General features: G+C 34.9%; 1 protein-coding gene across 4 annotated transcripts in view; it reads left to right on the forward strand.

Annotated features, from left to right (window-relative positions):
• Nucleotides 1–25,540, forward strand: part of ankfn1a (ankyrin repeat and fibronectin type III domain containing 1a) — a 184,338-nt gene that overhangs the window by 137,547 nt on the left and 21,251 nt on the right. For all 4 annotated transcript variants that reach the window (XM_073918607.1, XM_073918608.1, XM_009306802.5 and 1 more), the window contains 4 exons: nucleotides 15,807–15,906; nucleotides 16,953–17,085; nucleotides 20,719–20,835; nucleotides 21,604–21,819. In XM_073918607.1, coding sequence (XP_073774708.1) covers nucleotides 15,807–15,906; nucleotides 16,953–17,085; nucleotides 20,719–20,835; nucleotides 21,604–21,819 — 566 coding nt within the window. The remainder of the gene's footprint in view (nucleotides 1–15,806; nucleotides 15,907–16,952; nucleotides 17,086–20,718; nucleotides 20,836–21,603; nucleotides 21,820–25,540) is intronic.

A 25,540-nucleotide genomic window follows, 5' to 3' on the forward strand; every position in this document is an offset into this window, starting at 1 on the left:
TTGGGCCAACTTTTCTTAAGTGGGTCAAGGTGCTATATTCCGCCCCACGTGCAGCCGTTCTTACAAATGGCATTATCTCCCCTTTCTTTAAATTAAAGCGAGGCACCAGGCAAGGGGACCCCCTGTCTCCTTTGCTTTTTACTTTGTTTCTGGAGCCCTTAGCAGTTGCAATTAGGAATGACATAAGAGTGAATGGTGTCCAGTTAGGAGAGAGGGAATATAAGTGTTTTTTATATGCTGATGATATTCTTCTTTTGCTTTCAAATCCAAGGACATCTATACCTCCTATGATGGATACTATTGAACGTTTTTCTCAAATATCTGGTTACAAAGTTAATTGGGTGAAATCTGAGGTAATGCCAGTGTCTGTGGGATGTTCGTTGGCTGATGTGAGCGCTTTCTCCTTTAAATGGATACCAACTGGGATGAAGTATTTAGGTGTTAGGCTCTCAAGGGACTTGTATGATGTTGTTCAGATGAATATAACCCCTATGCTTCAAAATGTTAGAACAAACTTTGATAAATGGAAAGTGTTAAATTTGTCTTTGTGGGGGAAGGTTAATGCAATTAAAATGATGGTATCATCAAAGATTAATTATATCTCTATGATGATCCCTTTGGAGTTTCCTGAATCCATCTTTAAGCAATACAATCAACTAGTTAGGGACTTTCTGTGGGAAGGGAAGAAGCCCAGAATAAGTATGAAAAATATGTTTACCACTAGAATAAAGGGGGGTTTGGCATTACCAAATATAGAGCTTTATAATACTGCATTTGAGATTATTAAAATATGTAAACATTGGTCAGGTGATAATGTAGAGGGTATAAGTTGGATCGAAATAGAGAAAACGCTAACTTTCCCATTCAGGGTTATTGATGCTTTATCTCAGAAATCTTTATCTTATATTAGGAATGGGGAAGTTAACCCTATACTGGAACACTCTCAGCAGGTCTGGAAAAAAATACATAAGATATTTAATTTGTCCCATCATAAACAAGGCTATTCTTCATTATGGAATAACCCTGCTATTAAGATAGGAAAAAAAACAGTCTATTGGAAAGATTGGTGTAAAAAAGGTCTGAAAACAGTTGATGATCTATATGGACAAGGCGCACTGTATTCATTTCAGGAATTGAAAGACAAATTCAATCTAGTAGATAAAGGGGATTTCTGGAAATATATACAGCTGCATAGTAGTATAAAAACTGTGGGATTTAAGCCAGGAGCAAAAGAAACTGTTTTATTAGGGTTTCTAAATATGCCAAAGTCGATGCAAACCACATCTTTTGTTTATAAGATTGCTGCAAACAACATGTATGGAAAAAGTGATCATTTAAGAATTATCTGGGAGAAAGACCTGGAGGTGGAATTTGAAGAGGGTGAATGGGAGGCAGTAGTTTCTGGTATAGGTGCTACTGTGAGAGATGTTAGGAGTAAACTCATACATTACAAGATAATTAATCGATATTACTGGACACCAGTAAGACTGTATAGGATAGGATTAATGGAAAATAACCACTGTTGGAAATGTGGTCAGTCTGTGGGCACTTTTTTACATTTAACGTGGAGCTGTCATTTGGTGGCTCCATTCTGGACAAGAGTTATTCAAAACCTTGAGAAATGGCTGGGACAACCTTTACCTTATTCTCCAAGAGTCTGTCTTCTTGGTGATACATCGATTTTACAGAACGGAATATCTAAAACACAGGCTGGACTAGTCGTCGCAGGATGTATTATTGCTGTGAGACTGGTGCTGCGAAATTGGAAGAACTCAGATACTCCCTCATTTAAAGATTGGATTGAACTAATGACTTCTACTGCATCATATGAACGTATGTTGGCAAGACTTCAGGATTCCACCCATACCTTTAATCAGAAATGGGGTAGCTTTTTGCAATATTTGGAGAGCACATAAAAAGAAACTTGAAAAGTTGTCAATTTGACTGTCTGTTATATGGTTTTGTACTATTTTATATTTGTTATATTTTTTGTTTTGTTATTATTTTTATTATAATTTGTTTACATTATTTCTCGAATGTTGATTTTGTATTGTAAATTTTATGTTGTGTGGGTGTAAAAATTCAAAATAAATAAAAAAGTTCAATTACAAAAAATAAAGATAGGGGAGAATCTTGGAAAGCATAAAAAAGAATTATTTTGAGTTCAGTTTTAAAGCATAAACATGACCTTATATGATGTCAGTGTAAGATTGTAGAGGTAAGAGTCATTACATTTTGTTTTTGTTTTTCTGTGGTTTTGTAAGACAGAGTTTCAATAATTTTATTCAGCAAAGATACATTAAATGGATAAAAGTGACAAAACATTTGTTAAAAAAAAAAAAAAAAAATATATATATATATATATATATATATATATATATATATATATATATATATATATTTAAAGCAGTTTTTTAAATTGTTCATCAGACAATCCTGTTTTTTTTTTTAAAGCAGGTAAAAAAACAGGTTTACAGCACTGATAACACAGGGTTCATCAGCGCTTATAAACTTTTGAAAATTTATGTGATTATAATTATGTTTCCATCCACTTATTTTTATGCACATTTTGGAATATCCCATAAAGATAATAGTCATTTTAAAATCCCTCAGCCAAAGTCCATCATGAAAGTGGTTTGGTTATTATTATTGTGTTGTGTGTTGTTTTCATCTTCTGTGGTGAAAGTCATTTATTATATCAGAAAAAAGGCTCTTAATGGTTTCTTCTATTGCAGTAAATGAAATATTTCTTTTTGATATTTGATGCTAGTTTATCAGGAACGGAGAATTTTCTCCATATTCCATTAGATGGAAAGTGTCTTTCGTTGATGTTTTATGGAAAATTCCAATACAACTGAAGTAATGTTGCTGAATATTCCGCTTTGAATCACAGGTATATAATTGAAATTGTAATAACATTCCACAAAATTGCTATTTTATATTAGTTTTTAATTAGAAAACATTGCCATGTTGTTGTGCACTTTTTCAAAAACATTATAAAACCTTTTAAGACACTAAACTTTTGAGCATCAGTTTGTTTCATACCTTTTTCACTTTTATGTGCTTAGATTGACGAAACAGTACACAGAATGGTCAACATTTACATTTGTCATAAAGTGACATATTTATGATCCCCGATATCAAACGAGTCCTCCTGCCTGCCTTCAGAGCAGAATAAATGCTGGAGGGAGGCACCGTAATAGCGGAGGTGTATTTAATCATATTTGAAAGTTTCTTTAATATCTCTGCTCCCCCGTGTAAGTCCTAAAACCTATTATAGAATGGTTCAAAACACTGAAAATCTCATCTGTGCTGCGTTGCGCTCAGTGGTGCAGGAACAGGTTGTAGACTAGATTATTTCTAAGTGATTCTACATGGACTAGTCATGTTCCTTTGCCATTCTACTTTACATTAATTAACATCTTGCATGACTTACTGTATGTACATAGTCATGTTGATGAGTGTTGTGTACACCATGGTTTTATATATATATATATATATATATATATATATATATATATATATATATATATATATATATATAGTGGCTTGGACACAATTAAGGCCCCGTTCGCACCGGGATGCTTTTTGCTTGCGTTTTTCAATTTAACGTCCACAAAGCGGAATTGAAGCGTCTTTTTTTTATAAATGCACTGACATGCAGCTGTGGTGATAAAGTAAAGATGGTAAAATCATTGTAATTTCTTTACAAACATGCACTGTTTTAAAAAAACATTTTAAAGCGAGCTGAACAGATCTTTTAATTAATTGCACTGATTGGTTGTTTTTGCAAAGATGCATATATCTAGCTAAAGTGGGCTGTTTATACCCTTGAATCTGAACTGAGATTTTAAATTTGAGTTTGACCAGACAACTTCAGCATCATCGTCTTAGTTATTTTGCTCAGCCAGTGCTCTTTTATTTGCTGTCTTTATTAGATTTAGTCTTCCATCATCCATCTCTCACAGTGCTCTCGCTCATTCACCTCATCTCTGCACTTCTCTCTCTTCCAACCATCTGCCCGCTCACCAGAAATCCCTCCCTACCTCCCTCCCTCCCATCATCTTCTCGTCTTATAAGTCTGCACTTCTTCCAGTAGATTAACCTCATATTAAAGTGATGAAATGAAGCATGCTCAAAGTGTTTTGACTCAAGTATGGCTGTCCAGAGCAGTATGAATACGCTCTCAGCATTTCTGCCGCCTGCCCTCCTACACTCTTCACACGAGGAATTAGCCAGGGTAAATAAAGAATGTTTTAATACATTTATCCATTTTAGATTTTAACATCGATGTGTCAAACATGTCGTCTGTACAGTGCAACACTGTAAATCACATGGCACGAGCACAAGACCTTTAAAGGGGAATATTATGCCCCTTTTCATACGATTTTCAATAAATCTTTGAGTATGAGCTCTAAATATCTCACAGAACATTTATTATAGCTTGTCAAATTCGCCCTGATTTGAGTGTGAGCAAAAACATGCTGTTTTTGTGCACGTCGCTTTCAATGCAAATTAACTGCTGTTTTCCAGAAGAGGACGGAGCCTTTAAAGCTGTTCTGTTGCTCCAGAAACAACAAAACAAGCAAAAATCATGCTGGAAAATTTTCAGAAATTATAACTAATTTGACCTCTTAAGGCCCAAGGTGTTTTTTTGTTGTTGTTTTTTTTTTACATGCATTTTTTATTTCTCTTTGCTATTGGGGCTTATTGGAACTTAATTAGAATAAAACCTAAGTATCATCTTTTAATTCGATGTAATTTTATACAAAAATGATGTCCATATATGTCAGAAATGTCAAAACTCTGTCCTGGAGGGTCGGTGTCCTGCAAAGTTTAGTTCCAACCCCAATCAGACACAGCTGGCCTAGCTAATCAAGCTCCTGCTAGGCAGTCTAGAAACATCCTTGCAGGTGTGTTGAAGCAAGTTGGAGCTAAAATCTGCAGGACACCGGCCCTCCAGGACAGAGTTTGGAGACCCCTTATATATGTGGACTTAAGATCCGAATTTACATAAAACACTTTTCCTAACTGTTTTTTAATGCATAAATAAAAAGAAGAAGAGGTTACAAGATTTCAGAACAATGTGTGGATAAACGTATGTAGATGTTGTGAAGTAGTAATGATTCAACTCATTGACTAGCTTGTTACTGCTCTTTTTTGATGTGCTGGCCTTTGCAAAAAAACATTACATTATAAGTACATTTCACTATTAGCATTACACTTCAATCATCTTTAGTGAAATTGTAAAAAAGTCAGTCATCTGACTATACATTGCTTATTAATGCGCATTTAGAAAATTACACTGATGATGAATGTAATCTCAGTTTTGCCAGATACAGATAAATTTTTCCAGCCCAATGCGCTCCAAAAGCTGCCCAAACACACAAAAAATGGCCTAAATATTAGATTAATATTTAATTTTAGTTTATTTAAATCGAAATTAACCTGTAACTTTCATATTTTTTTAATAATACAGCAACCAACACCAGCAGTCGCCGAACCACAACATAACCAGATCACATCAGAACACTGCTCCCCTCTCACCCACACACTGCACTTATTGTTTACACTACCTATTGAGTATGTTTGACTTTCGAAATGTGGTATAAATTCGTCTCATTTGGCGTTTTGAACATAAATGGTTCTGCTTGTCAGTCAGGCAACACTTCTATGTTTGTTCTTGCTGTCAACTTCAGAAAAAAAAATGATCGATAAAAGTGTCATGATAAATTGCTGTGAGTTTAACTGCAAGCGAAGGTGAATCAGATTTTAATACAACTTTCCTTCACCATCTCTTACGGCTAGGCTCATGCGGTTTGCTCTATCCACTGGTCACTACTAACTGAATGGAGTAGGAGTACATACACAGTTATGTTTTGTTAAATAAGTTGCACATAAAATTTACGTTTCAAAAACGGCCAAATTTTGTCGACCTGCCATTTTTTACCCGCACAATCAAAGTTCGAAACCGCCCAATCTGGCAACACTGTCTGTGAATACATTTAGAGAAGGTGATAACCTGAGCCATACTGCATGTAAGCGAACACATTCAGAATGTAATTTGTAAACATTCTGAATATATGAAGTAACATACTATACTTGTTTTGTATTTGAAATTAAAGCATTTGAAGCAGTCTGAGATAACATATATTGGCCAAATTCTTTGGTAAATTTCCTTCAAAAGTGAAATTCAACTACTATGTTTGGTGGTACATTCTACAACAGATTATTTGTATTGTGTTCTTAATGCGCAGTTGATATAAAACCCAGCTACTTCTGCAAGTAGGCAGAGAATCTGTGCTAGGAGTATAAATGTGCAAATTAAAGGGATAGGTCACCCAGAAATTTAAATGCTCTTAAAAAGGTCACTTTCTCTCATGTGGAACTAAACCTTTATGTATTGCCTTCTTCTGTTGAACACAAAAGAGGATATTTTAAAGAATGCTGGTTGTTAGGACGCATCGACTTCTATTGTAAGGGGAAAAAAATACTATGGAGTCAATGACGTTTAAATTTTTTTTAAATATCTGGCAACCAGCATTTCAAAATATCTAGAAACCAAAATATCTTTTTCAAAGTTTCACTAGTATTTATCTCATTTTGTGTTTAACAGAAAGAAACTCAAATAGGTCTTGAACAAGTAATCAGTGAGTCAATAATGACATGATTTTTATTTTTGGGTGAACTGTCTCTTTAAGGGGCAGTAATATATTATTTTGCATCACTAGTGATGCAAAATCTGAACTGTGCATTTTTTACATGCTTGCTGATAGAGGCTTACAGTATCAAAACAAAGTTTCTAGGTTGTCCTTTTCTCATATTTTCTAGACTGTTGCACTGCAGACTTTTTTTACTTACAAAAAGTCAGATATTCATGATATGTCCTATTTAAAGCGAGGTGGGCTGGGCGTATTGAGAAGAGTAGACAGTCTGCTTTGGCTTCTCTCCCACTCTGTAAGCCAGAGGCCAGTCGGCATGGTATAGAAGAACGCTGTTCCTGGTGCTGACAGTCCTGCGCTGCTCACAAACAGCAGCTTCATTAGGCAGCTATGCAGTCGGCCACAAGCGGGAGGGGGTGAGCAAAAAAACAGCATCACTCGTCTGTTTAGAAGTCAACACTAATGATGTAAGAGCGATGGCTGCCAGCGTCTCTGATGAATTTATTCAAGGCAATTGATTCTTTGAGGAAAACACTGTATGGGAGATTTTATTAAAATGGAAAACTGAAAAACAATGTTTTTTTTCTGCACGTAAACTGTGCATCTGTCTTTGTTTGATTTAATTTAGAGTGACTGTGTGTACATTGGCTAAGAAAAAAATTGGTTTGTTTTCAGCAGAAATGTCCAAACATTCTTAAAACCACATTCATCAAATTGAAGATTAGATAATAAGAGATAATAACAGAATGTATTGTTAGTGCGCCTTTAAATTAGTTATTGGATTTTTTTGCTTGTTGTTTTTTGGACTCCTGTATCCTGAGATATTAAATTTGATATTAAGAATGTGTTGTCTGATAATTCTGGGTTTGGAGACAGTTAACTTAAAATACTCTCCCCTCTTTCTTCATTTGTTTGTTCCTATTTATTTTTAAACCCTAGATTTTTGTAGGAATGCAACAATTTAAACCTGCCTAATGAGTTACCCTCAAATTATCATAGATTATCCCCACATTTTAGCCATTTAGTTAAAACTTTGAGAGTAAATTTGGACAGTAGTTTAAAATTTAATAAACAGGTTAATTCAGTGATCAAGGCCAGCTTTTTCCAGCTTCGCCTTCTTGCCAAAGTCAAGCCATTTCTGAGCCATCGTGATCTAAAGAAAGCCGTTCATGCTTTCGTCTGCTCTCATCTGGACTATTGCAATGCACTTTGTTGGAAGTTACCAAACCTTACTTTGGTTAAATCAGTTACAACTGGTGCAAAATGCTGCTGCTGCCATGCTGATGAATAGTCGCAAATGTGAGCACATTACACATGTCCTTTACTCTCTTCACTGGCTCCCTGTTAAATTCAGGATAGATTTTAAACTAACCGAGATGATAATATAATCTCAAAGAGAATAACGTAGATAAAACACAACCCTGGGGAGCTCCAACTGAAGTACACATTTGATCTGGAATAAAACCTCTTATTGTAACATGTTGGATTCTAGTGCTAGAAAATTGTTCACCCAGGCAATTTTTTTTTTTTTTTTTGTATAATAAAAATTCATTTGCAAGTGTAGCAGCTAATATGCTAGAAATACAATTAAAAGCAGATGTGCAATCCAGAAAAATAATTTTTAAAAAGAAAGGTATAAACAAAGGGGTAATTGTTCATTTTTAGTGGCATGTTCAAAACAGAGAAATACCCTCCTTTTAAAACTTTGCATAATCACAAATGTGGTGCTGTTTAAAGCTAAACTTAAAACCTACTTATTTAGACTTGCTTTTTTATTTTAGACACTTTTGGCAGCATCTTGGTTATAATAAGGTGCTATATAAATAAAAATTGATTGATTGATTGATTGATTGATTGATTGATTGATTGATTGATTGATTGATTGATTGATTAATTGATTACAAATGAATCACGATGAAAGAATATATCTTGTAAAATGGTAAAAATATATAATGTAGAGTTAGAATGTATACATTTAGAATCTTGTAGAATGGAAAAAATGTGATATGAGCCTTTTCCTTTAGGCTCATCCATGTTTGATATGTGAATATGTGTACAGCACACAGGTTTCAGTGTGGGTGTTGGATAACTAGGCATGTTTTTTTAGAAAAAATAGCTTGAAACTTATGTTAAAACATAAGTTATTTTATGTTTTTTAGCATAAATCATACATATTTCGTAATTTATTAAAGAGCCCCTATTATGCATTAAAAAGGTCATATTTTGGTTTTGGGGGTCTCCAACAACAGGCTGATATGCATGCAAGGTCAAAAAACACTTTCATTGTCTTTTGATATGCATTTATTTTTACCTAATTATTCCAACAACTCCTATATGATTCCTTCAGCAATCCTTTTGTTCCCAAACCCCACCTGCGATGCTAATCTGTGCTGAATGGTCTGATGACCCAGCGTGTAGTGACTGGTTGACTGTGTTCAGCGCAAGACAAAGAGAAATGCCCAGCATGACTTATCAACTTTTTTGAGGTAGTCAGAGTGAGGAGTATATGTGTAAACCCAATGCAGTAGTGCATTAAAGCAATGCAGTTAAACATCAGCTTATTGCACGTTTCTTAACCATAAGTAAAAACAGTGACACACATTCAGTATTAATCCACACAGCGGCAAAAGCTGAACTAATTCGAAACTTGACTGCCGCACATGTGTAGGAACAGCTGTAGGTGACCATAGCAAAAGCATATGTTATTTAAATTCGTAAACAAAGCAGCACGTGTCTTGTTTTCAACGTAGTTTTAGACGCGATATGAGAACGTAAAGAGTTAACCAAATACAATGCAAGCATAATACGCAAGCTAGAGAAAATAAAAACAAGGAGGCAACCAATTTAATCACACTTACTTTCACTTGTGAAATGGAGGAAGAAACTAGTCTATGAACTGTGCACTGTGAAGTTTCTGTCAAGCTCTGACAATTTTGTACATATTTTTCATCCTTCCTTTAACAAATGGCGGATTACTCCCCCGTTGTAAGCATGGCGATTGCTGAAGCACTTGTCAGAAATTTGATGGGAACACAGCACAAGGCTGGGGCTATACTGCTGAGGTACTTTTGCAGAAATAAAGTTCAACCTCTGACTCTTCACAGCCTCATCATTGGGTATAGAAAATAACACTAACTCTACCTCACACCTCAGAGCATAGTGTCTTTGCGACATGATTAAACCAGGATCTGCTACAGTGTTTGTCTTATTTTTCTTTCTACAGTGTTTGTGGGTGGGGCCGGGGGTTTCAATTTTCCCAGGTCTACATGCGCAACAAATTGGCGGGTGTTTGAGTTTCTTAAGCAATTCATTCAAACCACTATGAGTCGACTCTTTTATTTATGAATCAATAGTTTTAAACACGTTTCAGATTTAAGCCTTAACTGCATATTTCACTTCTTGTAGAGCTGTGTTACACACTGTATGGAAGGTCTTTTTCAAAAACCCATAATAGGGGCTCTTTAATTGCTTTATATAATGTACTGTGTGTGGGTCAATGGCAAAGGGGGTTCGGAAAGCATTATGTACACACTTTTTGCAATAAACTATTGTAGTTTTAGTAAAATTTTGGAATAAAGACATTATTACTGCTTATGAATTTAGCCTTTTACATAATGTATATGCAGGGGCAATGTATTTACTCGTAGTTATTTTGGGAGTGATGGTGTTCGTAAATAAATCTGTGAAATTAATCAGCATCGGTACAATGACACCACTATAAAAACGACTCTGAAAAAAAATGCTGCTCGTTTAAGCAGAGGTTATCTTAATTTATGATGTGTATATGTGGAGCTGAGAGGTTGCTCTCAGCCGAGGGGTGTGTGTGTGTGTGTGTGTGTATGCGTAATATACACAGCTCCCAGTGTTCCTGCAGGAGACACAGCAACACCCACATGCGCAACGCCATCGCTCACACGCACACCTCCGCGCTCCGCCACGCGGCTATGTAAGCGCTTTCTGTCAGCGAGGGCCTGGAAAGTCTGGCCGCGGTCTTTATGGATGATCTCGCTCGCTCTCGTATGTTGAAAAGCGCCCGTTGACCCCCGCTAAATTAGTTAGAAAATGAAGAATGCAACCAGCGCTCGCCGTCTCTCCAACTCTCACTCACCTCATTTCATGGTTGCACTCACTGTGCGGTAGACAGATGGATTGCCAAGTCATTAATCAAAGGCGATCTGTTTTTTTTTCTTTGCTTTCATAAATGAAAAAGCATTTCTTTATTTATTTAGCGTGACAGTTTGGCGGCACAGGAGGCCAATGCACTCATGTCTTATAATCTGCTTGTCAGAGCCAGTTAACCTTCTGAAGAGGAAATAAATACGAATTCTAAGCTAAACTCATCAACACGGGTAACGGCAGCACTGTTTGCGGATGCTGGAAACTACTGCTGAATTTCGTAAGAAAATATGAAAGCTGAATCATTGCTTCTGTAAGGCAATGACTTTGCAGGTATAGCTATTGCGCATGAAGTCATATTTAATGCTTTTAATAATCTAAGCTCTGGCGCTAACTACTCCAGTATTCAAGGAGGTAATCATATGAGAAATCAAATAATTTCCTTTGACATATAAAGGCCAGGATACACCAAGCCATCCGTCAATTAGGCTAGTTCATTTGGTGTGTTCCACATGTTTGCTTTTGCGGGTTAGCGTCATTGGCCTGATTTAACATGGCAAATAGGTGTTGGATCGTTGGCTGAAGAGAGCGATCTGACTATATGGTTAGGGGCCGATAACACAGAGTCTTTTTTAAATGATTTACTAATGGTCACAAGCGTTTTGCACACTGCTTGAAAAAATTATATATATTATATCTTATTTACTATATTAGGTAGCCTATCTGAAACCATAACAATGACACAAATCATAAAAATAAAGCTTCTTTATTTTGGTGTCTTGACAAGACGAGACCTGAAATGGTAGGGATTAAGCCAAAGGAAGTTTGTATAACTCTTATTTTTATCAACCATGCTTGGTAGTATTGTAATGTTCATTTTGTAAGTACTTATGTGTTGCGCTAAACACTCCAGTCGAAATGATGTATGATGCTTGGTGTTACTATATTGGAAGGAGAGGTCTGAAGGAAATTAAAACACAGGTGGTCACAAGAGATGCATTTAAGCGCATGTCAATACCAGGTGGAAGTGGTAATGTGTCTCAGCTGACCACTTTTGCTCCAATGACTGAAAATACATGTTAATACAAGGTTTCAGACCGTTCAGTTTATCAGAACATTTGATTTTGCTAATGTTTAAAACTCAAACATAAGATAACTCAAACAACAAAATGGTATAGAGGTGCTTTCAAGGATTCAACATGGTGTGCAGTGCTAAGTTACGAAAAAACAAAGCATATGATTGTAAGATGGAGAGAAAAAAAAAAGATCATTTTGGACTGATTTCAGAGGCAACTAAATAACTATAAGATCTAAAAGATGTTAAGATATACGCAATGTAAAAATGACAATTTAAAACTATTTAATTAGAAATTGTTTTTTTTTCATTTACTGTTTTCTCTCAAAATACTATTTAAATATAGTATTTGTATTTACTACAATTTTGACCTTGTGTTTTTTAATGGTGCAGACTTGAGTTTGACACCCAGTGATTGGTAACTAGGTATTGCACTCCTTAATTGTGTTCTATAAAAGCAATGGCGCATAATAGAAGGAATATTTTTCATATTAAAATGACTTTTTGTTGTAACCAACACCTCGAATTGATATATTAGAAACTGCTTCTATTTCTTGCAGCTGAACAACAGAAAACTGACAATGATCACCTCAGGTACACCTCATGTGCTTTATTCAGTGTTAAATGCTAACAATGTAAGTTTGAGCGCCATTTTACATGACATACATTGCCATACTACTTAAAGCAGCAGCAGATGTTTTATATCAGATCTTAAAAATAAAATAAACCATTTGAAATTGTACTTTAGAACTGTGAAATAATGCAAACAAACACATTTAGTCATTCAGCATTTAATAATGTTAAAGAGGTTTAATATGTATTAATTGGATTATAAACCTTACCTTTTCATGAGTGAGTGCATATTCTGTGCTTCTGAATGGCTGTATTTATATTTCTGTCGTGTTTCGTCTGGTGCAAACAGCCAAATTGCTTATTACTGCGTATCTCATCACATAGCATGTTATTGGGACATGGGGTTACAATGTAACCTGCTCACCTAATGTTTACATACATATTATTTATATTATTTGATAATTAATAACCTCATGCGGAACTCTAAATCTGCATCTCATTTCGGAGTCTGCCACTGTCCACCGGAGGTCGCATTTCAGTCTTGAAAATCAAGTCTTGTTTCCCCAGTCCTGTTTCAGTCTAAAAATATAATTGGCTGAAGAGGCATTGGGTGGGTTAAAGGAACCAAAACAAAGACAGCGGTTTCGGCACATAACATTTTCAAAGCAGAATAAGTGACTTTGCCATTGTTTTTCAGATAAACAAGAATGTTCACTTAGCATGTTTCTTAAACATCTGCAAACATATTATGGAATGTTTATGCTTTAGAAGAGTCAAAAACTTACTAACTACTTATATACAGCCCCTGTAAAGATTTAAAATATTGGCTGGATTTCTATTAGTACAAGCAGTATTATCCATTCTGAATGTTCCAGACTTAATAAAATATGTCTTTTTATATAAGGCCAAGCATGAATGTCAGTTAAACTTATCAGAGACAACTTTATAGCTTAATAGTGATGTTACTGCACCTTTAATAGGTTAATAGTGATGTTAACATGGCAAAAGGTAATTATTTCAATACTAATTTTCACTTCACAGGAGATAAAACAAGTTTCCTTTGACATCCTAATTTATTTAGCTTACCTTTTAGAGAATATAAAGCACAGGAATGTTCATTCATTGGAAGGCAAATGTGTTTCCAAAGTGGATAATTATGTTCTCACTCCAGCTCGTGATAAAAATGTGTGTTGATATCAAACCTCGCACAGTCTGGTTGTTTTATTCCAGTGTATGTAATCAAATGTGACTCTTTCTCAATAGCGACGTAATTGTCCTGAGATTCCAGTAAGAAGCGTTGTGGTTGTGAGGTTACGTTATATAGATATCCATCCAAGCAGGAAACAATTAGCATGCGCATTTAATCACGTACTGTTAACAGTCGCCACTGTAGGGTCAAAGAGGCCAAGGGTTAATCTTCATATGGGACTTGTAAGACATTATTCCTTCAGGCGTTTGATAGCGGTTTTCAAACGGAAAAATCTGCCTTCCTACCTCCTTTTCGAGCCCCTCGGATGGAGACACAGAGACTAGGGTTAGCGTGATCGCTCTGACGGCTACTTTCACGTTGTAAACAGCTTCTCAGCCAAATGGATTGTTCCGTCTGCCCTGCTGTTTACACGGGGGGCAATTATGTGACGCTTAATTTCATGAAAACAGGGGCGTCTGAAGATTGGCATCGCTGAAATGTAGACCTGATACGGCTGCGCTTGAAGCGGGAGATACGCAGCTGAAATGTTCCAGATAACCGGTTTGTCGGTGGCCTGACTCCCCCAAAAAAAACCTTTGGTGTGCCCCTGAGGCTCTTTCGCTCTGTCTGTCTTCAAAGTTCCCTAGGTTTATTCCTTCAATCAGCACGGCACTTGGTTTGTTTGGCTCTTTACTATGGTACTTTTGTATTTCGATGTAAACATTTTTGAGCAATTATGAAATGTCAATCTTCAAAGGAATTAATAAAAGTAAATAGTTTATACACTGTATGCTATTGCTAGTTTTCAAACAATTCCTACATGTTGTCCCAACATTTAAACATAGTTTAAGTTATCTGCTGGATTGAACATAAAACAATTAAGTTTTTCCCAAAAAAACAAGAACTTTGTTGTTTCAACTCATTTAAATAAGTAGTTTACATAAGCAGCAAAAGTCATTTTTTTGTGTATTTAATTATTCAGTGGATTTCATAAATGATAAAATAATAGATTAGACTTTCTTATATAAACAATGAAAATACGTTATATATGCGCTTTATACTGTATAGACCAGGGGTTCCCAAACTTTTCTGCCAGTGGCCTTCAAAATAACAATGCCAGTGACTCGCAAGTCACATTTTCTCGCATATTTTCTGAGGTGGTTATAGATATTTAATCCTTGCACACAACAGTTCACATATACCAATAGGCCCAAGTATATTCTAGGCATCAGCCAGTAATCGATTCTGACAGTATAATTACCTTGGATAAAAATATTACAGTTTCATGGTATAATGGCATTGTGATTACTGCTCTAAAATATATATTGTTTTAATGTCTGGATAAAAACACAATTTTTTCCCATATATATATATATACATATATCCTTAAGATATTATATATTTTTCATATGTAAAGATATTTGCGTATTGCTCTGCATCTTGTGTAAGCCAGGCGCACTTTGCGCCAGACAATAGGCCGACTTTGTTCTGGTCTAAAGATCAGACTATTTACAGTTTCTCAAAATAGCAATGCGCCAAAACACGCCTGCTTTTTTAGACCAGAACGCCTATGGGCGCACATTTGAGCGCAAATGCATTTGCTATTTAAACAGCGTGGCGCAACACCTCAAAATGACCCTTGCGCCGAGCTAAATGTAGCAAAAGAGTATTGCGCAGCGCCTTGTGCCACATTGCGCCGGGTGTATGATAGGGCCCGTAATCTGACAATATAACTGAAAAACAAAAAGGAATTGCATTTTCAGATTTCAAATAAAGATTAGAAGGGCAAACAATTTTTTTCTTAATGACATGCACAGATTAATTGTTCACCTCAAAACTATCAATGTGAGCTAACAAAATCATTTAGTTAGTTTTGATTTTTGGCTACTTTAACTTTTACTAACTACTGTATGTATGTAATTTTAATAAATGTACATACAATATACAATTTTGTAAACATATTTGACTAAAATAATTAGTCAATTTTAAGCAAGGCATAATGATTACAAAATAAACCCCACAGTTGCATATAAATGGGTTGTTTATATGCAGTCAGTTTTTCCAGTTTCAAACAGCCTGCCATGAGAGTTCACCTAGTCTGTATATTTAGTTGTTTTCACTTGACTGTTCATCTTAACTGCATTTGTGTTTATCTCTTCTTTTTTTCTTCTTCTTCTTCTTCCTCTTCCAGACACATCAAAGTTGCAGAATCCAAGTCGTAAACAGTCTGTGTCCCGGAGCCTGAAGCACCTTTTTCACTCCTCTACGAAATTTGTCAAGAGTCTTAAAAGGTGATATGTGTGAAATTACAGGAAAAAATAGGTGGTACTTTCTACAAACAGGTTACCCAATGGTGTCGTTTTAGTTTTATTACTGCAACACAGGCAGAAATCTGCATGAAAGTAATTGTGAGCAAATCAAATGCTTATCCTCATCACTAAAATTGTACCTCTGAGGTCTTGACTTTGTCAAGTGAATCCAATTAATGCAATCTAAATCAAATATAATGTTATCTTTTCAATAAATGTTTCTTTAGCCAAATTTAGAAGGATTTTAACAGTATCACAGTACTTTTTAATAAGCTTTTTTATAGCAGCTTTATTTATTAATAGTAATAGGAATGTAATGCAGTTAACTGTAACATTAAATATAAAAAAAGTATGAACACTATTAATTTTTAACAATACAAAGTCATTTTTAAGCACTTTTAAACACTTTTCCATTTAATTAATTGTTTATGCCGTATTGCTAAAGAAATCGGACAAAATTGCTGAATAGGATTTTAAGCAGCATTTAGACAATGCAGCCTTTGTATTTCATTATTCATGTATATTGATAATGGTTTAATAATATTTAGTTTGATAATACTGTAATACTTACTTTTCTTTGCTTTATTGTGACAAATAAATTAATAAATAAATAAATGTAATATTTTGTTTACCCCATGGGGTTGATGACTCAGTGTTTGCGGAAATATTTTCAATTATGTTTTCTATTTATAAATATATAACATTTATTAATATATTTATATTTATTCTAACAATATATATATATAACTTTATATATATATATATATATATATATATATATATATATATATATAAAGTTGCTTTAAAAACAGCTTCTCCAAGTGTACATAAGCAAAACATATGTACAGAAAAACACCAATATAAAAATGCTGAAAGATTGCCTAAAGTTGAGCTTTAAAAGTCTAAAAGTCTTGCTAAAAATAGATTTACTATTCTTGAAAAGTGCCAGACCTTCTAGGATTCACATTATAGCTGAATATGCTATTTAGTTTTTTGTTCTGAATAGCTTCTCTCTGCTGTTTTTTCAGGGGAGTTTATATAGCGTCAGTATTTTACCATAAGGACAGTCTGCTAGTGACTAATGAGGATCAGATCCCCATAGTGGAGGTGGACGATTCATACAGCAGCTCCCTCATGCAGGACTTTCTGTGGTTCACCAAGGTATGTAAAAACATACAGCCGACCGCAACATTAAGCAGCGGAGAGGTCAGCGCGGAGATACTGCGCTCAAGTAACGTGCGTTTTGTTAACGCTCAACTGAAACATACATTTTCAGTGTTTTCGCAACACATCTCTTTGACAAGCGTCAATATTTTTGTTGGTTTCTTCCAAATGCAGCCTGCGGTCAGCTTAGCGTCCTAAATATAATCTGTCAAAGTGAACAGTCAGCACACTTTTGACGTTAGACCGCGCATTTGTAATTAGCCCATCATTACAAGGCTAAAGTGGTGTGATGCAAGAAATCTTTGCAGAATACAGCTCTTTGTTGAACGGCCAAACGCTTCGAGATTTTATGGTGAGATTGGGGGTAAAGTTATACTCATAAAACGAGCCTCGCAGCATTTTAAGTGCCCGTGTTCAAATCCAAATGTTTATTTTACTGCTTGTCTCCTAATATGCAACCAGAAAATGAACGTTCGCCGAGATAAATTTTGATGTTGGCTTGAGGCATGACAGTGCGGGTGAAAAAGGTAGAGAAATGAACTAATAGTTAGCATACTCATATTTTCCAGTTGATTACATTAAGAATTGTCATAAAAATGTATTACTCATTTTATAAAATGTTATATTTAAATATGCAAATGTTTTTTTTTTAATTACGTGGTTCTGATAATGCACGAAATTCAGATGGACGGCAGGAAGTAAAAAACTGAATGGGAGACATAGAGGAAAGTCTGTATTTTTGCGATTTATAAAATATTTCAAAGGAGATAAGAAATAGAAAATAACCACACATGTCGGGCTTGATCTTTATATCATGAAGAGGGCCGAGTTTTCTACTGAACTAATATATTTGCCTACCAAATTACTAGAGGTTTTTTCCCCATGCTGGTATCTTCCAGTCATCATGTAAGCATACAAAAATGTAGACATGTAGTTTACATTACTATTTGTTTATTTATTTATTTTTGTAAGGGGGAAAGTGCTCCACAATAATAACTGTCTTGTTTTGTTGCAAGGGTTGCACTTTTTTTTGTTTGGTCGATGAAGTTAATTTCAATGAACATTCACAGCTGCTGGACATATAGACGTTCCTGCTACGGTTGTTTATTCTGCCGAAACACCAGTAAAGACGTGGGCTGCGTATAAAACCCCCTACTACTCAGTAGGTACTGCATTTGAATTTAAATATACAGTATGAACGTGTGAAGTATGAATGGAATTCGGACATACTACAGCCGCGATTTTGTCATGGTCTCGTGACCTGCCTGTGTCAGTTGTGTCGGCCCACGTGAAGTATTTATTTAATTTAAATTCAAAAGCAAACAGGGCTTTGCAATATGCAGGTCTTTTTTTTTTTTTGCTAATCAACAAAAGGGGAATTTGACATATAACGTCTTTTGCGTGCTCAGCTTCGTTATTTCAAATGGAAATGCGGCTGTTCAGCGTGAAAATAGGCAGGGATGCACATGTGGTAGGTCATGTTTCCAGGGGCCATGAGTTGAAAAAATCGAAACATGCCACGAACGAACCATGAGTCATGTTACAGGAACCAACTAGGCACCTTCACACTTTGTATGGAATTACACAGTAATAAAGGTAGACTAATTTCCCGAGATTACTGATTTAACAAATGCAGATACAGATTCTCTCTTAGTGATGATCATTACATCACATATCCACCTCACATCTAACCTGACTTCTGTTCATTTGTTCAGCTCAACAAAAGCTAGAATTCTCTCACTGAACATAAAGAATTAATAAATAAATAAATAAATAAATAGGGCGAGGCAGTGGCGCAGTAGGTAGTGCTGTCGCCATACAGCAGCAAGATGGTCGCTGGTTCTAACTTCGGCTCAGTTGGCGTTTCTGTGTAGAGTTTGCATGTTCTCCCTGCCTTCGTGTGGGTTTCCTCCGGGTGCTCCGGTTTCCCCCACATTCCAAAGACATGCGGTACAGGTGAATTGGGTAGGCTAAATTGTCCATAGTGTATGAGTGTGTGTGAATGTGTGTGTGGATGTTTCCCAGAGATGGGTTGCGGGTGGAAGGGCATTCGCTGCGTGAAAACTTGCTGGATAAGTTGGCGGTTCATTCCGCTGTGGCGACCCCGGATTAATAAAGGGACTAATCCGACAAGAAGATGAATGAATGATAAATAAATAAATAAATAAATAAATAAATAAATAAATAAATAAATAAAAGTAACTAAAGTGAAGCAATCAAACAAACAACCCTCTGGCATTTATACAGCATGAAGTTGATATTGTGATCTTTAAAATACTTTTTTGTATAAAATTTATATCATACGTTTTTAAATAAATGTTCAATGTAAATATTTGCACAAAGTTTTTTTTTTTTTTTTGTTTTGTTTGTTTTTTTTGAAAACTTTATTGGTCTGGCCCTCTGAACCTGCCACAGAGTCTAATGTGGCCACTTGAAAAAAATAATTGTTATATACCCCTGTTATATACACAACTCTCTTATTGTGTAGCATCCTAAAGAAAGCATCTCTTTCAAAAAGAGATCTGTATGCTGCATGTGACTCATTTATACCAGGCAATGTATATCTAGTCCAAAAATATGGTTTAAAAATGTTGTTTTTTTTGTTTTTTTTTATCAGAGTTAAAGGTTTTTACTGAGGGTAAAAAAACAGAGACTATTCGAGATCATTTATTTTGTAGAATAGATTTTATATAACCAAAAAATATGATGCATGAAAAGATTCTAGTGTAAAAGCCTTCTGAATACACATATGAATGAAGGTTTGTTGCATTTAAGTGGTTAAATGTTTGTAAGTGCTGCTTAAGTAAAAATTTATAGCTCAATGCACGATTTTCTTTGAGATAACACCCTTAAAATAAGTACTACACTACAATTCAAAAGTTTGGGCTCAGTAAGAATTTTAAATGTTTTAAAATAAGCTTATCCTGTTTACAAAGGCTGCATTTATTTCATCCAAAATTCAGTACAAACTGTAAAATAGTGAAATGTTGTTACACATAAAATAACTGTTCAAAAGTAGTTCATAATTTAATTTAATAATTTATTCCAGTGATTTTAAAGATTAATGTCAGCTTCATTAATCTAGTCTTTAGAGTCACATCATCCTTCAGAAATCACTCTAATATCAATTATTATTATAATAATTATTGTATTTATTATTATTATTATTATTGGTTTATATTATTTGTATTATAACTATTTTTAATGTTAATATTAATAAAGTATTCAAATTTGCAACAAATGAAACACTTAACAATGTATTTTAATTTGTTTTCCATTTTTTCTTTTAAACTGGAAAAACACTAGTGAAAATATCAAAGGTCAAATGCATGAAAAACTGCACGCTCTCACATTTTTCAAACCTTGTCTCAAAGTTTTAAATGGATTGAAGGTTAAACATTCAGATAAACAGGAAGGCACATACAGTAGATGTTCTTTTTTATTTAAAAATGATTCACTTTTCAATCCGAAGCACCTTATTCTTCTATGTCTGGAAGTCCACTGAGACACCTATAAGTGACTCATCACTCAATATAAAGGACTCTGGCATTCAGACGTTGAGTGATGTTGTGGAATGAAGTAAATATGTTTCTCCAGCTTCACCAGTGTGTGTGTGTGTGTGTGTTTCAGCTTTCTTGTATGTGGGAGGACGTCCGGTGGCTCAGACAAAGCCTGGCAGTCTCCACCTCATCCTCTTCCACTCTGCAGTCCAGACAGAAGATGCTGGCGGCCGCGGGACAACTGCAGGTTTGCCAGCCATGATGAGCCTTGCTAATAATTTATCACTATAATGGGATTTGATCTCTGTACAAATTGAAGTTGAATGGGATAATCCTAGATGTGGGATTCGGAGCAGTGTGTGTGTGTCTGGGTTTATGCTTGAGCATATTTCATATTGCATAACAATTATCATTGCCAGCTTACAGTTTTATTTAGCATAACAATATGATTTTATATTTATAAATATTTTAAATATGTATTTTTACTTTAAAAGACATTATTATTTGCACATTTTTTACTTTAATTTAGTTACAATTATTTATTTAAATATGTTTAAAATACATAGTTTTGACTATTTAAAAATGTGTGCGCATGCATGTTATTCTATATTTATTTTATTAAATATGTAATTGGTGTAATATGTGTATTTAGATTTGATTAAAGATATTATTTGTACATCAGAACACAAATATACACTTTATTCAGTGCATAAATATCTTCTATAATTATTTGATATATATTTATACTTAATATATTTATATTTTTAATTTGTTTTTATTTATTTTGACTATTGAATGTTTTATATTTTTCAATTTAAGATGTTTTACGCATTTCTTTTTACCTCGCCATACAAATATAACTATTATCCAATGTATTAATATTTTTTATTTGTTTGAAAATTACATTGATAGATTATTTCATAGTGGACATCATGTACAGCAACAGAGAATTAAGTTCCCTGGGTGTGCAATCGTCCTTCTCACATCTTGTCTATTGCTTTCAATCTCCAAACAGAATCTTCTGGGCACTCACAACCTGGGTCGAGTCCATTATGAGCCCATTAAAGATCGTCATGGAAATGTGCTGCTTGTGACGGTGAGGGAAATGGACAGTCTTTACTCCTTCTTCAACGGGAAGTGGATGCAAGTCTCCAAACTGCAGAGTCAGAGGAAGTCCCTGTCTACACCTGAGGAACCATATGCCCTCGACATCCTACTCATCACCATACAGGTGAACACAATTATTAAAAACATCTCGACTCTTTTACTATTATTTGTATAATTAAGTAGCATTAAACTTACTTCTATGTACTAATTTATTAATTCTGTTAAGCACAATACAAGATATTGTGAGGAATGCTGTAAAGCAGCAGCCATAGACTGATTTCACACGGCAGCCATTTTTAAAAGCGAAATTGAGGCTGCGGTGGGAAAAAACCCGGAAGTATCGATGGGAGTTACATAGGAACGTTGTGTAGCTGGCTGTATATCTTATCAGCGAAGAGAAAGTGACACAAATTTATTATTTCACCGCCTTCCGAGTAAGCCGAAGGTCCGTTCTGAATGAATGGCAAAAATAAAAAGGGATATTAGACCTCATTTTCAGGTAAGTTAAGGGAAATGGCACTAGTTAAACGTTTTTTTTTTCCCAAACACACGTTTTAGATGCCTTTTATCAACCTCAAGTTAAAATACTGATTCTTTGACTATATTTGACTCGTCACAATACTGAATTAAAAAAAAAATGTAAATTTCCCGTTAACATTTAACGGTTGATGGCTTTCCTAAAACAGCGCTGATTTTCCATTGTGTTCACGTGCTCAACAGAAATGACTGTGATTAGCCGAGAAGGTCATCAGTTCACCCTCCACTGTTTACCGAGTACAGACACAGACGAGCGATATGCTTGATGACTCGACTGATCTTCGCGGCTGCTTCGCGCTCCAGTGTCAGTGTATCTGTGTTTGCACTGGGTGTTTGCACTGGGTGAAGATCGGTAAACATGTTGAGCACTGGTGAACACTATGGTAAATCAGCGCTAATTATGAACGCACTCAGCAGCGCTTGAATGTTAGCAGGAAATTGACGTTTTTAAAACTTCCGTACCGAAACAACAATATTACAGACAACACGAGGGTGTGCTACAGAGGACTGCAGTGTTTTATCACTCACCGGATTACATAAGCTGAAGCAGAAAAGCGTCCCCACGGTGTTTAACTATCAATATAAACTGATGCTTAGGAGGACACTTGAGCATATTACTCTTAAAGAGATTGTGATGTTGTTTGATGCTAAATTGCTTTTAGTTGTTTAAATTAAACTTAATGAATGATATTAAAATGATGTTTTCACCATTTCTGCATTTTGAAATCTCAGCAACAGCTTGAGGTTTGTAGTCCACAGCTTGTTACTGCAATGTTTACAGTGCTGGTCTTATACTTCCAGGTTTCTTCCTACCGCAGCCTCTCTTTGGTTCTTTAATTTGGCGGCCGCATGAAATAAGCGTATTGACTTCCATAGGAACAAACATTTTGTGACACTTGAGTGGTAATCAGTAGTGGAAAGAGTACTGAAAAAATTATACTTAAGTTAAAGTACCATTACATACCTAAAAATGTAGTGCAAGTAGAGTTAAAGTATCTGTTGTAAATATTATTCAGAGTATGAGTAAAAAGTTGCCCTTTTAAAAGTTTGTGAGTATTACACTATAAAAAGCTGATGCATTTACATATAATCTGAGAATGTGTGTAAATGTAACATTCTGTAGTGCATTTACTGGAGTTATTGCTCGGCAGGCACACAACGTTACAAGACATTAATATTAGGTTAGATTTAGGTTGTGATGTCAGGTGACCAAAATTCAATGTCTAGCCAGTGTCTAAAGACAACATTCTTTTAATGTCTAATAACGGCGTCAAATGACGTTGATATTTAGTTGATTTTAGATTGGGTTAGAAAATGACCAAAATCCAGTGTTGAGCCAACGTCTTAAACCAGCATCATATATTGACATTTGTTCATCAGGTATGGCAACCAAAATTCAACACAACGTCAAGCTGTATGTTACATCATCAGATGCTAATATTTGGTTGATTTTATGTTGGACGTTGGACATTGACATCAGCCTGACGTTGCATTCTGATGTCAACCCAATTTTTATTTCCAAACAAAATGTAAAGTCCTCATGACGTTGGGGTACAATGTCAATCTGACATCACGTTGACGTCCTGTGCCTGCTGGATGTTTAAGGCTATTCAGGTCATCATACAGTAAACATCTGTTGTCTTCTCATCAGTTACATGCATCTAAACACACTCTGGGTCAATGCGTGTAAAGATTTTGGACATCTTCTTGGACCCTTTTTATGTTTTCAAACAGTTTGCTGGAGTTGTAATCACTCATGTCTTGAGGTAGTTCATTATGAGGGAATTTACCTTCTATTGGACAGGAATCACATGACTTATTTTTCTAATCCCTATAGACAGGAAAAAATAAAGTAGTGGCTGCAGGTTGAAGGAAAGCAGTGGTGTAAGAGAAGCGATGCTGCACTAAAATGTATTCAAGGGAATATAAAATTACACATTTTTAAAACTACTATTCTCCTCAAATGGAAACGTGTGTCCCCTTCATCATCAGAACACTGGATTAGAGAGGTTCTACATTATATCTATCTTGAGAAACTGAGACATTGTTTTAAAGGATCACGGAACTCCTTTAACAAAATATAGAGTGGCATACTGTCTGTCATTGAGAACCTTAACATTTCAGGACCTGCTGACTAGAATTTCAGAAGGGAGAAAGAGAGACTTTTAGTGTTTACTTTACATTTTCTTCTTCTGTATTTACCCATTTATTTATTTTTTTATTTATTTTAAATTTTTTATTTATTTATTTATTTGTATTTATTTATTCATTATTATTTTTTCAGTTGGTTTATTTTATATTTATCTGTGTCTTGATTCATCTTTGCGTACTTGTTGAAGGCCTCAGAAAATGGGGAGGGGTGGGAGATGGGAGGGATGGTGCATAGAAGTAGAAAAGTGTAAATTTGATTTAAGAGTTCTACAGTTTTCCTGTTTCTGTTGCTATATATTTCATGTCATCTCTTTGCTGATAGGACTTCTATTTTTCATATAAAAGTTTATATATTATCTGGAAAAAAATGCAATAAAAATATTAAAAATAGAAAATCTAACACACAAAAAATGTACAATTCCTGAAAAAGAAAAACTACTCAATTACAGTAATTTAAGTATTTCTAATTTGTTACTTTACACCACTGACGGTAATGCAAACCACATTGTAGTGCAAACTGTGAATGAACTGCATTACAAAGTAAAAAGCATGTAAATAGCTACAAATATTTAACATATTATATTGACCTTCATTCATTTCACTTAACAATTCTGAGGTTGTGTGATATTTTTTAGGAAGATTGCACTGGTAAGACCATTTGGGCAGCTTTCATTAACCCTCATGTTTAGGTGACATTTTGGATTTTTATGTTTCAAAAATCTGAAAGAAAAAAAACAATACAACTAATTTGTCTGTGAAAATCCCAAACTAGAGTAAGCATCTATACCTACTGAGCTCATACATTGGCTTCATTCTGTGTACAGTTAGTGTATTTGTGTACTGTAAGTGTAAGTCTGATAATTTTCCAGTGATGGGTTGCGGCTGGAAGGGCATCCGCTATGTAAAACATATGCTGGATAAATTGGCAGTTCATTCCTCTGTGGCGAACCCAGTTTAATAAAGGGACCTAAAAGAAAATAAATTAAGTCTGATAAATTTATTTTATGTGGGGGTATTTGATTGTATTTGAAAAACCACCAGCAGAAGCATAAATCAGTGCCTGTTTAGACAGTACATCTAAAACTGTGATACGTAAAATACAAACACTTGAATAGGTTGAAAATCCTATTTAATTAGAATGTTTAATTGCAGTGGCA

Source organism: Danio rerio, chromosome 12 (genome assembly GCF_049306965.1).
Source record: "Danio rerio strain Tuebingen ecotype United States chromosome 12, GRCz12tu, whole genome shotgun sequence".
NCBI lineage: Eukaryota > Metazoa > Chordata > Actinopteri > Cypriniformes > Danionidae > Danio > Danio rerio.